Source organism: Rattus norvegicus, chromosome 8 (genome assembly GCF_036323735.1).
Source record: "Rattus norvegicus strain BN/NHsdMcwi chromosome 8, GRCr8, whole genome shotgun sequence".
NCBI lineage: Eukaryota > Metazoa > Chordata > Mammalia > Rodentia > Muridae > Rattus > Rattus norvegicus.
In genome coordinates, this window is record NC_086026.1 from 15,477,751 (window position 1) to 15,494,228 (window position 16,478).

General features: G+C 37.7%; 1 protein-coding gene across 5 annotated transcripts in view; it reads right to left on the reverse strand.

Moving 5' to 3' along the window:
- Positions 1 to 16,478, reverse strand: part of Cntn5 (contactin 5) — a 1,231,995-nt gene that overhangs the window by 460,327 nt on the left and 755,190 nt on the right. For all 5 annotated transcript variants that reach the window (XM_017595409.2, XM_017595411.3, XM_017595408.3 and 2 more), the window contains 3 exon segments: positions 13,441 to 13,662; positions 2,081 to 2,204; positions 785 to 960 (listed from right to left, as the gene is read on the reverse strand). In XM_017595409.2, the coding sequence (XP_017450898.1) occupies positions 785 to 960; positions 2,081 to 2,204; positions 13,441 to 13,662 (522 nt within the window).

Below are 16,478 nucleotides of genomic sequence, written 5' to 3' on the forward strand. Positions count from 1 at the left end.
TTCAATTCAGTGTAAGCGTTCCGCATCAATGAAGGAATTCCACAACTTTTTGAAGGCTATATGAGTTTGGTTAATAGTACATATGTTTTACTTTATATACATTTACATTAGTGTTATTATATTATATACATTTACATTATATTATATTATATACATTATATACATAACTATATTATATACATTTACATTAGTGTTACACAGGTTACATTCAGTAAATGGCAGTACGAGATATCATTGTGTAAATAGCATGAGCCACGAGTGCGCTGATCAAGATGGCAGCAGCTTTTTCAGGCAATGTGGTCTTAGAAAAGACCAGTCATGTATGCATAAGGTGTGTGTGGTGTGTGTGTGTGTGTGTGTGTGTGACGACTTCATCTAATCAAAATTAGTGTGTAGTTATAGTCATCTGACACATTACTGCTTCATAATATTCCCTTGGTTTCTAATATATGCAGGGATTCTGAAATGTGCTAATGTGTGCTTTGATAGGGTGTAGAAAATGTCCATTATAATGCACAACAAAGGATACAAGCAGGTAAGGATGTCTGGTAAAAACCATCTGGTTTCATGAGTAGCATTTTAATGCTCAAGAATACTTGGTTGAGTTTATCTCTGACCTGGAAAGTATAGCAAGACACTGAAATATACCCTCAGAGGAACTTTGTGGGTTTTTTCTAGTTTTAATTCAGACTATGGTTTAATATATTTTCACTCTTCGGCTTTATAACTGAAGGTTTAAACTTGTACAGCTAAACTCTAGGTAAAATAACCTTATTTTACTCACAAGCAAACTGAAGTGTGGCTTCTCGACTGAGAATACTTCCAAACGTGTTGGTGGCTAAACACTGGTAGAGCCCTGAATCCCTGCTTTCACTTGGATTGTTGATGATGAAGGTGCCGTCTATCATACTGTAGCGGTAGTCACTCTCAAGATCAATTTCTGTTCCATTCCGAAGCCATCTTAGGAAAAAATACCAGAAGATAAATACGTTATACTTGAAACATTACAGTATGTTCTGCATATGTGTGGCTGGTCTCTCTATGCAGCTCTGGCTGGACTTGAGAGACAACTGGAATTTGTAGGGAATGGGGGAGGAGGCAATTCTTGGGCAAGGTAGAAACTTAGTTCAGTGGAAACCCCCAGGAATCTATGAAGGTGACCCTAGCTATGAATCCTAATAATAGGGAATACAAAGCCTGAACCAGCCATCTCCGATAACCAGGCAAGACTTCCAGTGAAAGGTTCAAGACACCAACCCAGCCACAAAGCCTTTGACCTACAATTTGTCCTGCCAGCATGATGTGCTGGGGTAACAGCATTAGAAATTGTGGTTGTGGGCAAACAATGACTGGTCTAGCTTGAGACCCATGTCATGAAAAGGGGCCTACCACTGACGCTTCCTGAAAGACTAGAAACCAGAGGTCAGATGGCCCAGAGACCTAGTATAAAACCAAACCATACTTTCAAAAAATAAAAAACAAAAAAACAAAAGTCAATGAAAATTAGAGCTTAATCCAATTATCATCAGAGAGGCTTCATCAGCAATGGATGGAAACAGGTATAGAGACACAAAGGCAAACATTAGGCAGAATCTGGGGAATCCTGCTGAAGAACAGGAGTCAAAAATGTAGGAGCCACAAGAAAACCCATAGACCAACCTGGGCTAGCAGGGGCTCACAGAGACTGAACAATCAGGGAGCCTACATGGCCCTTGATATGTGTTATGGTTGTGTAGCTTGGTGCTTTCCTGCAACTCCAAACAGAGGAAGTGAGGGTTGTTTCTGATACTTCTGCTTACTTTTGGGACTCTTCTCTCCTACTGGGTTGCCTCATCCATTCTTAATGTGAGGAGATGTACCTAATCTTATTGTACCTTGATATGGCATGTTTGGTTGACAACCCTGGGAGGCTTGTGCTTTACTGAAGGGACATGGAGGAGGAGTCGATGGACAGGGAAGAGGAGGGAAGGTGTGAAGAAGGTGGGGGCCGAGGGAGGGAGAGGAAACTACAGTTAATAATTAATTAATAAATTAATAATTTAATAATTTAAAATGAAAAAAATGCATAATTAATTTTTACCTGTAAGTAGGAGATGGGTTGCCACGAACTTCACAATTCAGGGCTACCTTCTTTTCATCAGAATCAGTTGGAAAAATAATATCATCAGGCTCTTGCACAAATACTGGCCCATAATCCACACTTTCTGTAAAGACCCAAAGATGTGCACTTTAAAATTATTCAATGGACAAGGTCAATACATCTCTGACTATACTTTATTCAAAATTTATTACTTCCTCTTTTTTATTCAGCAATCAAATTTACAAAAGGAGTTGCTAACATGCCTTGTAGAATAATAAAATAATTTTAATTTTCTAAATTTATCTTCATGTGTGATATGCAGGAGATTAAAAAAACATTCTATTTTTAACTTCTCAAAGCTACAAAGAAAGTAATATAAAGACATTTCAAATTTCCCTGAATCTGTAAAATGCTTAGAATGTTAAAATTAACATACAATGTTTCAAATTCACATTGTGCATTAAGAACTACAGATTGAAATTGTTCATTTTCATGCATTATATGATTTATTTTTCTATTTTTAAAATACAGTTTTAATTTATTCTTGTAAATGTTAATTAAACAATGTTTTGATCAAATTCTTCTCTTATTCCTTCCTTTCCAACCTCTCCTGTATACCCTCCTTGTCCCCTCAACCTTTCTGTTCCAATCAACGGAGGCCAACTAGTGAAGGTAGTGTGAGCACGGGCCATGCACTGTTACTTGACAACTCTGCTTGGCCACAGTCCTAAAGAACCAAAGCTCGCCTTGTACTCATCATATCCCCACTTAGCTTTCCCCAACCTTCCCTCCCACTTGTGTTAGTTGTCTAGTTTTAAGACTTCAGCATTCCTACTTGCAAATGAAAAATGAATGTTCTGAGATTCTCAGAGAAAGATTTCGGGGTCCCAATCACATGATAACTAGCTCTCAATAGTTGTTTTTTAAAAAGATTTAAAATTAAATTCCACAAACTGTCAGCATAGGACAAGAAAAATAAAAGGTCACCATGCTTCATCAACCCAGAGGAGAGTGCTCTGTTTGCTCTGAGCAGAACCGCCATATGTGGTTATGATTGCACATAGACTGAAGGGTGACTTCTTGTGACCCACTGGCAGTAGCTAAAGCCACTGATATTGTAAAGGTTTTTACTTTATTAACAGACTGCCAAACATCTATAGCTAGCTTGTGCTACTAGTGTCCACCATCTTTGAATTATTGGACTTCAAGGATAAGATTTCCTTTCAGAGAGTTGCTTCAAATTAGATGTGATCTGCTTGTTGCTTCATTATTTACAATAGCTGGTAAAGAGAAGCAGCCTGGGTGACCATCAACAGATGAATGGCAATTAAAGAGCGGAGAATGCTCCATGGATAATTAAAGTGTGCTAGAAATACACAATGGGATTTTACTTAGCCAAAAAGAAAAGTGAAATCACAAAATTTTCAGAACAATTAATCGATCTAAAAATGAGTGTGTTAAGTGAAATAAGCCTTAATCAGAAAGACAAATAGACCTTCTTCTATGTTATGACCTGGATTGCTATCTCTCTGTCTCTGACTGTCAATCTATCTCTGTCTTTCTGCTTTTCTCTGTCTATATCTCAGTCTATCTGTCTCTATCTGTGTCTGTATCTTTGTCTCTATCTGTCTGTCTCTCTGTATTTTTGTTTCTATCTCTCCATTTCTGTCTTACCTTCCTGTCTGTCTCTGTCTCTGTCTCTGTCTCTGTCTCTCTGTCTGTCTGTCTGTCTGTCTGTCTGTATCTTAGTCTCTGTCTCCACCTTCTCTGTCTATGGATCAATCTCTCTGTCTATCTGTGTGTCTCTCCCTGTCAGTATCTTTGTCTCTTTCTGACCCTGTCTCTCTCTGTGTCAATGGATCAATGTCTCTGTGTCCCTCACACACACATACACCATGCACATGAGCCTTGGTGTACACCATTAACTAAGAGTACACAATGATAGAAGAAGGGGGTACTTTGCATTGAGCAGAGAGGCAAGGAAATGCATGCGACACAAATGCCGAAGGAAGCTACCAGGGAAAGAGTGGCCCGCAGAAGGAAGCAGGGTAGCAATTGATGAGGAAAAATTCCAAAATGTGTCTGAAATGTCATGTTAAACCCCCTATATTTATGCCAATATAAAAACAAATTCTCAGTATTGTAATTCTTCATATCAATCATAGTTTTTATTTGTATGTCTTGTGATAATTTGTATAGTAATCATACCCTTTTTCCAAGTCTCAGGCATATATGTATGTGTATATGTGATATATGGAGACATTTATTTTATATATACACTATATATATATATGTAATTGACTCACAGATGTTAAGGTATCTTGTTTGTATTCTTCTGACTGATTTTTCACAAACTATGCTAGTTTTTCTACTCCTGTGCTTGATTATAGCTCAAAAACAGGGAGCTTATCAAAACTAAAAAAGACTTAGAATCTGAGGATGTATTTTTTTCTTTGACTTCGGATAGTTTTAAAGTCATGCAAGAATTTGCCTCAGTTCTGGGTGCCTTTCTTGGCACTAGTTCATACTCCCCTAAGTCCACACAGAGACCCTCATTCCAACGATGCTCATGAACCAGTGAAAATCCAAGCCACCCACCCCTCCCTTCATTCAAGCACCAGGAAACCTGCTCTCTTCAGAAAGCTACATGACATGAATAATGATCTTTTGCTTATTGACACGGATACTGCACTATCAGCCTCTTTATCTTTACCAGTTTGGAGTCTTTGGTGCAATAGGTTTCTGTCACATAGAAAATGTGTACATCGAGTTAGAGCTCAAGCTGTTGGAGATAACAAAGAGATATTTGTATAGCTGAACTGTGTGAGTAGACATGAGAATGGGGCAACTTTGACTTAGTTTGGATAACTCTCCATCAGAGCAAGAGGTAGGGTGTACGGAGGTGAGTTGGAACCAGTAGGCAGATCAGAGTAGCATTAATTGGATATGCTTAAACCACACTTGGGAATCACAGTCATGCTACATAAAATGTGGTCTTTCCCTTTAAATTATTTCTAAAGCTTCAGAAGCAACCTCATCCACCAGAGGCACAGCAAACTCAGGAGATGAGTTCGCAGTGAGAGCAATGGGGCTGTACATCTACCCAGCTCTTTTCCAGTTATTCTAAGAAAATATGGCTGGTGGAGTACTTTCATTATTCTTAAATGAAATTCATGATTATTGCAATCTAATTATACATAGAATGAATGAACCTAAAAGAAGGAAAACTAAGAGTGAAATAATATATCCAAAATATTATTTAGTTAAGTATGTGACATACCAGGAGAAATAATAAAATGGCAGGAAGATATAATGACTAATTTGGTTTTAATTCTTCATAAACTCTATGAATGTAATAACTTAAAACATAGCTTGATCTGCGTGTGTAACATTAGTCAAACAAATGCCAAAGTACTAGGTACTAGGTAATATGATTTTAAAGCACTCACTCTTTCAAAAGTATTGGCAAAGTTAGTGAATTGTGTATAACATTTTTCATTGATATAATCATTATACTTAAAAATGTAAAAATACAAGTGAAGCTATTTTTTTATTTTTATAAACAAAATTCGCTCTTATGACAACGTCTGGTATGACAGTCCACAGTTCTTTGTATCCCAGCAATTGGCTCTCTCTTTAACATTCCCAGGCCAGTGTGTAAATTAAAGCACTGTCCTTTAATTGTGTTAGTCTTGAGACAACCCTTGCTTCTTCCACAGGTTCTGAGGGGAGGTGCCAAGGCAGCCAGTCCTAGTGAGCCTGAGGCTGGCATTCTCTTCCACAGAACTGTTTTAGACAGTTAGGTCTTGAGGGGCTCACTCACTTTTCTGGGTTCCAGTTTTCTGGAGGACTACAGTAGTGCTATTTTGAGGCAGAGACCAGACTTTCCCTTCTAGCACCTTGCACTACTTCATCACACTTGATCAGTTCTGCTCTCCCAGCTTCTAAAATCCAGACCATTTCCTCCCACGATCCCCAGGCATTACTTCATTACTTCATCACTGACAAGACCAGACAAGAAATCACTACTCAAATTAGCAGGGAAGCCTAGTATCTACCAGTGTTTTTCAGGATCATGACCAGCTGTCCTGTGTCTTCTTGGATCCTAAACCGCCTTCCAGACTAATATTCCCTCTGATAATTGCTTTTTCCCATCATTTTCTCAGACAGTTATGTCTAGTGACTGCTGGTTCCCTCTAACTTACAGCCCCAGTTGACCACCATGCCATTGGACACCAGCAAAGCAGCAGTGTAATCTGAAAAGGAGTCTGGATCTCCTGTCAATAAAGCTATGAGAAATACCTGGAGCAAAACCCAAGGGGTAAGTGCTATATCTACAAGTTTGACTGAATAAGCCTGCACTGAGACCACTTATTTTCTCATTGGAGCTGCTGCTGCCTTTCTTTAGATGGTTATATTTTGTATGTGTGATAACATACTACTAATATTTTCTATTTCTCTCCGGCCATCAAAGAGATTTTATTATTGATTACAGTCTGCATGCTCAGACATCTCTCAAGCAACTACTGGTGAAAATGTATTCTATTGCCTTAATGGACATTTTCTGGTCCATTTCTAGATAAAATGTTAGATTCCTTAAGAAGAATGTTTATTAATAAATGTATTAGAGTTGTCCATTTGTTGATATAAACATTTTTTTGCACATTTCTTAAAAATCAAGGCACACACCCTCTGTGCACTCTGCCCTTGAACATACTCACTGCTGGGATCTGGATTTCCTCCCCATGTCTAATATGTTTTGGGTCAATACTGCTTCCCCAGTGCAGTTGCTACTGATCATATGATACAAGTTAGGTGTAGCAGATATCATGATCATAACAATGCAAAGTGTGTGTTTCCTGGGGGTCAATGTGTCCTATTCTAAGGCCAAGCAGGAAGAGCTTCCTGACTGAATTTAGTCGAATAATCTTTTTCTTGTCATAATAGCTCAATCTCCATTATTCGCAACATGGCTGCCTAGAAGCACCATGAAGTTCACTCTTGTTTAGGGGAAGGAGTATCTAGATCTAGTGACTGGACTATTAAGCACACTAGATAAATATGCAGAATGAAGGAAAATAAAATATATTCCACACCATATGTATTTGGAAAAATTAATTCTGAATTCCAATATAGACTAGAAATGACACAAAATGATTCCAGTTAGGAATAAGAACAATTATTCACTCTAAATTAAACATATAATAATATCCTAAAAAAACTTTGGATACTTAGAAAGCACAATAGTAAATATTTTTATCTCATCTTGAAATTACTTTTTAAATATTTGACATAAATAACAGTAAGTTCACTTTTGAAAGACATGTGGCAAATGTATAAAATATCAAGAGTTTGAAAAAGCATGATTTTCTGAGGACAGTTCAGTTACAAAGAATAGATAAATAAGTAGGCAACTGACTTCTTAGCTGTCAAACTCGGAGAAGCCAGCAAATAATTGAAGCATTAAGAAAAAGCTACTATCAATTTTAAGCTAAAGAAATATGAAGCCGTTTTCAATAAAAGAACATTAAGATATTTTTATGTGATTATATACTCATTATTTTAGGATATGATCAATGAAGAAAAAAGAAGCATCGTGAGGAGAGAAATTATGACTTAAGGGCTCAATGAATAAGGTGCCTCCTAGCAAGCCTGAAGTAGAGGGATGGAAGGGTGATTCATCAATTAATAGCACTTGCGGTTCTTGCGGAAGACCAGGATTCATTTCCCAGCCCCCACATGGCAGCTCACATCATTTGCAACTCCAGCTCCAGGGAATATGAAACCCTAATTTGATGACCAAGACACAAATGGTACATAGACATACATGAAGGGAAATCATTCATACAAATAAAATGAAATAGTTAAAATTTTAAAAATAGTACTAATGTAGGCAAAATATTAAAATTTAATAAAACTAACATGTAGTCACAAAATTTCCTTTGTGTTTCAAATGCTTCCTAATTTTAATCAGATAAAATTTAGCACATTTAATGTAGATGATTAAGTAAAATAGTAGGAGAATAATTTTATCTCTTCAGCTTGCAACATTTGCTTTTTTCCTTTTCTGCAGCATCTGCTAAAGTAACAAATAGAACTAAAAAGTGGGTTTTGCACAGAATATTAAGGAGAACAAAAAGAATGCATAATTAAGTTCTGAATAAACAACTCTTGGCTGACTATAGGGATTGGCTGCCTAAAAAATGTACCCAGATGTAGGAATGATCACAAGATGACACAGAAAATTAAAATAGATGAAATATATGAAACTTTTCCAGTATGAAAGTGTGAGAATAACCCACAGAGGAGAATAGACAAATGTGGTCAGGAAGGGACAGCACCCACAGAACAAAGAAAAGTGCTATTTTAACACTGTCTCCATGGTTTTAGAAATTAGGGAAGGTTTAGCCTGGTCCTCCTCAGACTCTATGCTTTTCACAATTTGAAAAAGACATGGATCCCAATGCTATAATGGACACAGATCCACCTGTGAACATTCTCCAATGGTTACTCCCCAGGATTGAGTTCCTAAAGAATTTTTGGATGCTGTAGCTTGCTTACTCTTAATTTTCTAAGCTGATGAGCATTCGACCTATTTGGAAAGCCACACCTGGGGTCATGTGGCCCTTGGCAAAACTACAAACTCAACTTTCTCTTTCCTAGCAAGTACCTGGGATACCTGGAATGCCTCTCCGTATAAATAAACCCTTTGCAGTGCTTCAAATTCCAGCTAATAATTTCACTCACCCTCAAAACTCCTTCCCATTCTACAAAGTTCATATATATAGCTTTAACTCACCCCAGTAAATAATATATGTACAAGTTCACCATGAATAAAGGTATGCACACAAGCTAAGATCGTCTAAGATCATTGAAGATCATTACCGGAGAAGGCCTTCTCTCCCCGACCCTGTCCCCGACCCTGTCCTTACTGTGCTTCATCCTTGCAGCCTGGTGTGTAGCAACATCTGGATACTCTGAGAGGTAGGAAGTGAAACCATAGCTGGAACCCAAGATACATACATACTAAGGGCTGTTGTGATACAGTGTTAGGAGTCAGTTCTCTAGAAGGCAGCTCCCAGCTATGGTTGTGTGTATGGGGGTTCAGGAGGAGCGGGTGCGGTGTCAAACACAAAGGACTGAGGAATCACTGTGAGTTACTTTAGATGCCTACTGGTATCTACACATTCAGTTTAGATTCTTTTGTGACACTGAAGATTGGACGTAGGTGTCAGAGGAGCTGTCCAAGAATGTAATCATGCAAGTGTTTTGTGAGGAAATGCCAAGAAAACAAGATTATAGTCTGTGTAACCGCAATCATTTTTCAAAATAATGAAATTGCTCTTAAAATTTGTTTCTGGCCTCCTGGTGTATCCAGTGAATTTACTTCAGATTATTCATTAAAACTTGCTATTTTTATTTGTCTATATGCTTCTATTGAAAAACATGCTGTTGCCATGTGGGGCTTGTCTGCCACATGAGGCTTGTCCTTGCCATTGTAAACTTTACTCATGTGATTCTTATTTACCTCCGAGTGTAAGTTGTTTGAGGCTGTGAATACAGTCAGCTATTGTATGAGACTTGAGTTTGTGGTCCCCAGAGTTAGATTGAGGATGTTGGATCCTCAGTAGCTGGACTTACTAGTAATTGTGAGATGGTAGATATGAGTGCTGGGAAATAGTCATCTGGAAGAGCAGCAAGCCCTCTTTATGGCTGAACGATCTCTCTTCCCAGAATATCACATTTGAATCACTTCTAGGGGATGACATCATAATATCTTTATAGATCACCATTATATTTTGAGATATATCCATTAATTAGATTACTCATTTTAATACTTAGTTTTCCATGGGGTAAAAAAAAAGTATGCAAGTTTTTCAGTGTTTCTCCAATGCATATGCTGCAATGAATATAAAATAAACTTATTTCTTTCTGTGTGAGTGCTAGCTGGATATTCTACAGAGTTAAACACTTTCTCTGTTTTTATGGGGAAATTGGAATTAGAGATTTATTCAAAACAAAACAAACAGAAAAAAAAAACCTGTGCCTATGCCACATCCCCTGGCTTGACTTGGAGCAGGATCAGGATGGCTCCCTTTTCAGGCTCTGTTACTTTTCTCATTTTTCACAAGAGCATGTCAACCTCAGGTTTACTCTCTATCAAGGCTAAAGGGAATTACCTGACAAAAGCCATATGTCAGACTCTTGTCCAGGAAAAAGAATTCAAAGTCACATCCAGCTGAGATCTATCAAATAGTCAGCCGAGAAAGCAAGAGTCAGGGGAAGTCCTTACAAAGCTCCCTTGGACATTCTAAAATGTAGATTTAAACTACAATTAGATTAAATTTGGGCCCAGATTAGAGGCTTGTCTTTCACTCAAAGCATAATCCCAGGAACAGAGGCTTGGTACATAGGAACCATTTATATGTATAGTGTTCCACACTTTAAGACGATTCCTAATCAACATGTGTCTGTGATTGACACTAAGGAGAGCGGATACACAAAATCACTTTGTCCTTACTTGTGTCAAATCAGCCTGTGTGGAATGGGATGAATTTATTGTTTTGGTAGTAGTGTTTCAGTTCAAGGTCATTGTAGAAAGCAATAAACTCATAGTGACATCAATGCAGAAAACCTGTGTTTGTTCTCATCAGAAAGAGTAAAGCAATTTCATTTGAACTTCTGAGCATTGATAAACAAACAACTGACTAGCCTTATGTTCCTTGGTGTGATGGCTATCCTTGATGGTCAAAATGACTATATCTTGTATTAAATGTTAACTCAACCTTCTGGTTAACCCTGTAATGAGTTTTCTTGAATGAATCATTTGTGGTTGGAAAATATACCTCAAATCTGCACCACACCTTCTAGTGGGAGCTTATAAAGAGGACATGGGAAAAGGAAGGGCTTGCTCATTACCTCCTAGCAGTCACGCTCAATGGCAAGTCTACTCTTTTACTAGAACTCCCCCACCTCTCTCTCTCTCTCTCTCTCTATATATATATATATATATATATATATATATATATATATATATATATATATATATATTCTAGCAATTCTGTTTTTCTAGAAAGCCCTGACTGATACATTTGGCTACTACTTAGTCCAGAACCTCTCTCCAGGTGTGTGTCTACTACTTATCTACTTATTCCAGAACAGAACTGGTCTACAGCACGTATAAATGCACAATACAGTGAAGAGAAGTGTTTACAACAGGTACTTTGAAGGTACCTTCCTCTCTCTCATGCCCTTATGCCTATTGACTCTATAATTGGCGTTTCTTTCATTTCAGACTTCCTGGCTATATTTTAGTTATATTGAGAGGTGCCTTAACTTCCATTAGCTGCAAGAGAACTATACCAGCTGTCTACCAGCTTGAAATTATTAAGACAAATATACAAGTTTGTGTTTCTGAACACTCAATGCCTTCTAAATAATCCATAAAACAACAATGCCCTCTAAAATTTAATTCCAATGCCTATTTATCTAATTATGATATTCTTCCCAGTGGCATATCCACAGATGAGCCCAGGTGCATTTACTGGTGAGTTCCAAATTCTCTGGCACACAGGAACTGGTTAAACTCAACGCCAAGAAAAAAAGAGCAGAAAGACATAAATGGCAGAAAGTAAGTGGAGTTTAAAGGGGTTGTGAGTGGGTTTAGAGCAGGCAGTGTTGACAACAATCAGAATGCACTACATAAATGGAAGAAACTTTCAAAGTGCAAGTTTGGTAACAGAACGGAAATTAAATATAATGCAAAGGGAATTTCAATATTCATGTTCAGTATTTTGCCATTTAACATATATTTAGGGCTCAATTACCCTGTGTGAATAAACTGTAAAAGTTAGCATCAAGGGATGGATGCCTTACAGCGAAAAGATTTGTATAATTATGAGTAATGTGTTCGCCTCCACATGGCAACGTGACCTAAGTTGATACTTTAATCTTTGTTGTAAAGTTCTTGGAATATATGTCTTCAAATGTCTCATCAATCCTCAGTCAGTGCTGAATGTCATTAGATAATTCTCTTCAAATCAGTAAAGGAAAGAGGAAAACTATGCAGAGAGCCCATTAGTAATGTGCTCTTGGGAGAGACACACATCCACCTCTGCGTTTCCATTCCCGGAGAAGCCATACTATCTATTCAACACATTTCTCTGAGACATCAAGTGAGATAAGCTATATTTAAATTATGGCACTGTGTCTGCTAATGATCATTGGCAGGAGCCTTTGCCTCATTGCTTGTTAACCTCATTTTGTTTTCTAGGTATGTCTAATGATGACAGATTTAGAGAACAATGGAAAGATATTTCTCAGTCCATAATATTAATAAGTGTAGAGTGGTTGTTAATTTAACTGATATCTAAGTGTGACATCTGTCTTATTATTTGCCACTCAAAAATAAAATGAAATATAAGCATAGGATGTATAATACATATAACACTGTTTTATAAAGAAATATCTAGGAACAGAACACTATGCTCAACATGTTTATTTACTTAAAGATTTACTTTATTTTTAACTATGTGGGTGTGTATATGTCTATGTGTGGCTGTGCACGTGTGTGTTAGTGCCCAGCGTTATTGCATTCCCCTGGAGCTGGTGTTTGGAACTGGAGTTACAGGAAATTGTGACCTGCTTGATGTGGGTATTGGGAAAAAACTCAGGTGCTCTGTAAAAGCATTTTTAACAATTCAGTCTCCCGTCCACTCCCCACTATACCTGTTTTAAGGCTACAGATACTTATTTGCCAAATTGCTATTAAAAAGAAAAAGAAAAAGAAAGAGTCGTGCTTTCACTTTCAGACTATTAACTCTGAAATTTAGCTATATATCAATATTGGTAGTGAGTATAATTAACAGTTGATTTCACCAAGAGTCTTGGGAGATGTTTATAACAGAAGTCAAGAGTGTTAGGCGCCTCCTCCCAGTAGCCTTTTCCTCTTTCCCACAGCCTGCTCACTTCCTTTGGCTTTCCAAGATTACCAGTTTCCAAAGTTGCAATTGTAAATTCATTGCCTGCTCCTATAAGACATGGGCCATTCTCAATCCTCTTTTATTCTTACAAACAGCGATCTGTTCTACAGTCTCAGTTCGTAACCTATCTGATGAACACAGCAGTCCATCCCCTAAACGCTGCGTCTAGGTACACCAGTTAACAAGAGCAGATGCTCTCTCCACACCGAGCACATGGCTCCGAACTCCACGTGCTTTCCCCAAGCAGACCTACCTCTTTAAAACTCTCCCTGTAATACAGTGAAGCCCAACGCTAGGCTTTAGACCTCTCGTTAACAGTCTTGTGTGAAGTGTTCTTTGCCTGACTGATACTATTTTCTATGTATTTTCTGCACTTACCATCCTGTCTGAAGGCATCTGGGGAGTGGTAAAGGTTAACCGGGGAGTGGTACTGCTGAGCTGCCCCTCGCCAGCTCGGTGGAGAAACACTGAGGGTGCCTAATGAAGGACTGCTGTATCGTGGTCTGGACTTGGAACCGAAGGCAGATGAGGTTGAACTCTTCTTAATTCTTAGCAAAGCAGCATATGAAGTAGAAAGGCCAGAGAGAGCTTCAGAGTATTCTGTAAAAAGAAACAGTAATACAGAGTCAAATCTAAAGGCCCTTGATATATGATTTTTTATGAAAATAGTTTCTTCTGAATAAATCGTTGGAATTCTGCTACAAAAGAATTTAAGCGAGAATTAAAAATGGAAAAGATTAAAGGGTAAATGTTAGGTTTCAAAATATTTTGTAAAATCTTCCTGGTTGTAATATGTTCTTTTAAGAAATTAGGATTAAAAATACATGAACCACAAAGAGAGATAGGAAAACAAGAAGGATCAAAAACTGGTGACGGAATGAAAAAGGAATGGAGGTATGGAAAGAAAGAGGGGAAGACAGAGAAAACATTTAAACTCTCCCCTTACGTATCTCTTTTCAAGAATATTTGGATGTATTTTGAGTTAATTATAATCCATTCTATCAAGGCTCTCATTGTTAATGAACTTGGAAAGTATCTTCACTTATGTTTCACAGATATAAAGGTAAATACAGAGAGACAGGAGCTTCTCTGACTGAAATGCATCATGACAGACCAGAAGTTTCTGCAGCGATATCTGTCTTGTTTATGCGGAAAGGTATACCTCAGTTGCCCTGGAAGTCCTCAACTGACTATTAAACATGAATGAATCTGAATGCAATACATTCTATAGGTTAGTTGTGGAATTTTTTAAGTTATGAAATTTCCATTTTAATATTTGAGAAATACTTTGTACTTTACCTAAATTACTAAGGTGCTCTGTTAAGAAAAGAATGTGTATAATGGCTGAAATAGATTAAACTATTATATGCTCAGAAAATAATGTGGCAGTTTGAACCAGAATGATCCCCATAGGATCATATATTTGAATACTTGACTTGGTCATCACTGATGGTGAGCTTTGAGGTTTCAAATGTCATATCAGGTCCCCTTCCTCTCCCTCCCCATCTCAAGATGCGAAGATACAACTTTAAGTCATGTATTTTAAGTGAGAAGATCTACCTACAACCTGGGCCACACCGTCTGGTGGCAGCCTATATAGAAGTTATGGAAGGAGGAAGCTTGCTCTCTTCTGTGGTTTGCTTCCATTGGCAAGTCCATTTTTTCATGGCATTAGAGCTTACTCTTTGGGGTTCTTCTGTATACAATGAAGACTAGCTAATACAGCCAGCCCAGTGAAATGAAGAGCTAGTATATTCTCAGACCTTCCATTGGTAGGCAGTCATTGTTGCACTAGCTGGACCACAGCAATTCTAATAAATCCTGATTATATTTATTCATTGTACCCATTCTGTTCCTCTAGAGAACCCTGACTAATACAGATAAGAACTTTAGGGCATAATTTTGGAAAACAATTTAAATATAATGAGTTTAAAACAGGCATGGGATTTTTGCATATCTAATATAAACTGAATTGAACAGTTTGCCAAGAATTGGAGTCTTTCATTAACATTTTTATTTGATGTATATGGGTACTTGGTCTGCATATAAGTGTGTGGACTGCATTCACACCTGTTGCCCATAAGAAGCCAGAATAGATCTGCTGGGACCAGACGAGTACTGGAATCTGAACCCAGGTCCTCTGAAAAAATAGCCATTGCTATTTTTGCTTAACCATTGAGTCATCTCTCCAGAACCAATCTTGGTATAATTTTAAGATTCAGGAAGTTTTTTCTCAGAGAATATATTTTATCTTAAAGCCTACTAACTAACATAAGATGAAAGCCATGTCTTTACCAGTAAGCTTACTTATAGTTAAAATTACTTATAATCACTACATGGCCTCATACAGATATTTTTGGGATGTAGAAATATTTCCGTGATTTGGAAATAGCACATTAGGTGCTAAAGTATCCAATTAAGTTTAACATTTTTCAACTGATAAATTGTAAATATACTTTTCCAAGAGTCAAGAAGAAATATTTTTGGACATTTTCTACACTTAAAATAAGCATGCTCTGTGTCCCAGCCCATTAGGGGCTGAGAAGAGTTTCAATTCTATAATGAGAATATCAAAAGCTCATTTTTACAGATACTGTAGAATAGAACAAGGTTATATATGGAATGGGAGTGATTCCTAGCTGATAAGGGAAATCCAATTAATGACGGTTTGCATTACATTTTGTCTGTGTGCTTTACCTCTTAGACTGTACTGCTATCTAGGAGGGATAGCCAAGTCCTCCTCTTCTGTCCTTCATCTGGTATTTGGCAACAATGTAAGAGCATAAATAGTGTCTTAACTTATATTTTGCCCTAAAGAACTCAAAGGGTGTGTAGCAGGGGTAGAAGAGTAACCCTTACACTTTACTAACAGCAGTATTCCCAAAGTAAATTATGAAAAAAATAAAAGTGTGTGGGGGGAGGAGGGAGGGAGGGAGGGAGGCAGAGAGAGAGAGAGAGAGAGAGAGAGAGAGAGAGAGAGAGAGAGAGAGAGAAATTGTGGATTATAGAAAACTTAGCATTTGCATATTCTTGTGATTTTTCTGTTACAGCAAGGACTGTTTTCTCCCCATTTTTCTCAGAATGGATGAGGGAAAAGAAGGGACTCTTATTTCTTATTTTCTGAGAAAATCACTTTCCAGTTGGTCAATCTTTTAATAAGTACCTATGCTGGCAATGTCAGTGGAACCTAGTTAGGCATTCCTCATTTCTCCTTCGATTTTCTCCCTTTATATAGATCAACCCTTAGGGAATGCGCCTTACAGTAATTTCTAAAGTGGCCTAGAGATTTCGCGATAAAACTCAATTAACCTGGTGCTCCCGCTCCATGGGCTCCCAGCCGGAAGATGGGCAGGGGTAAATATTAATGCCTTCATTAAACATCTCTTCCTCAACTGACCCTGAGACCACTCAAGTTA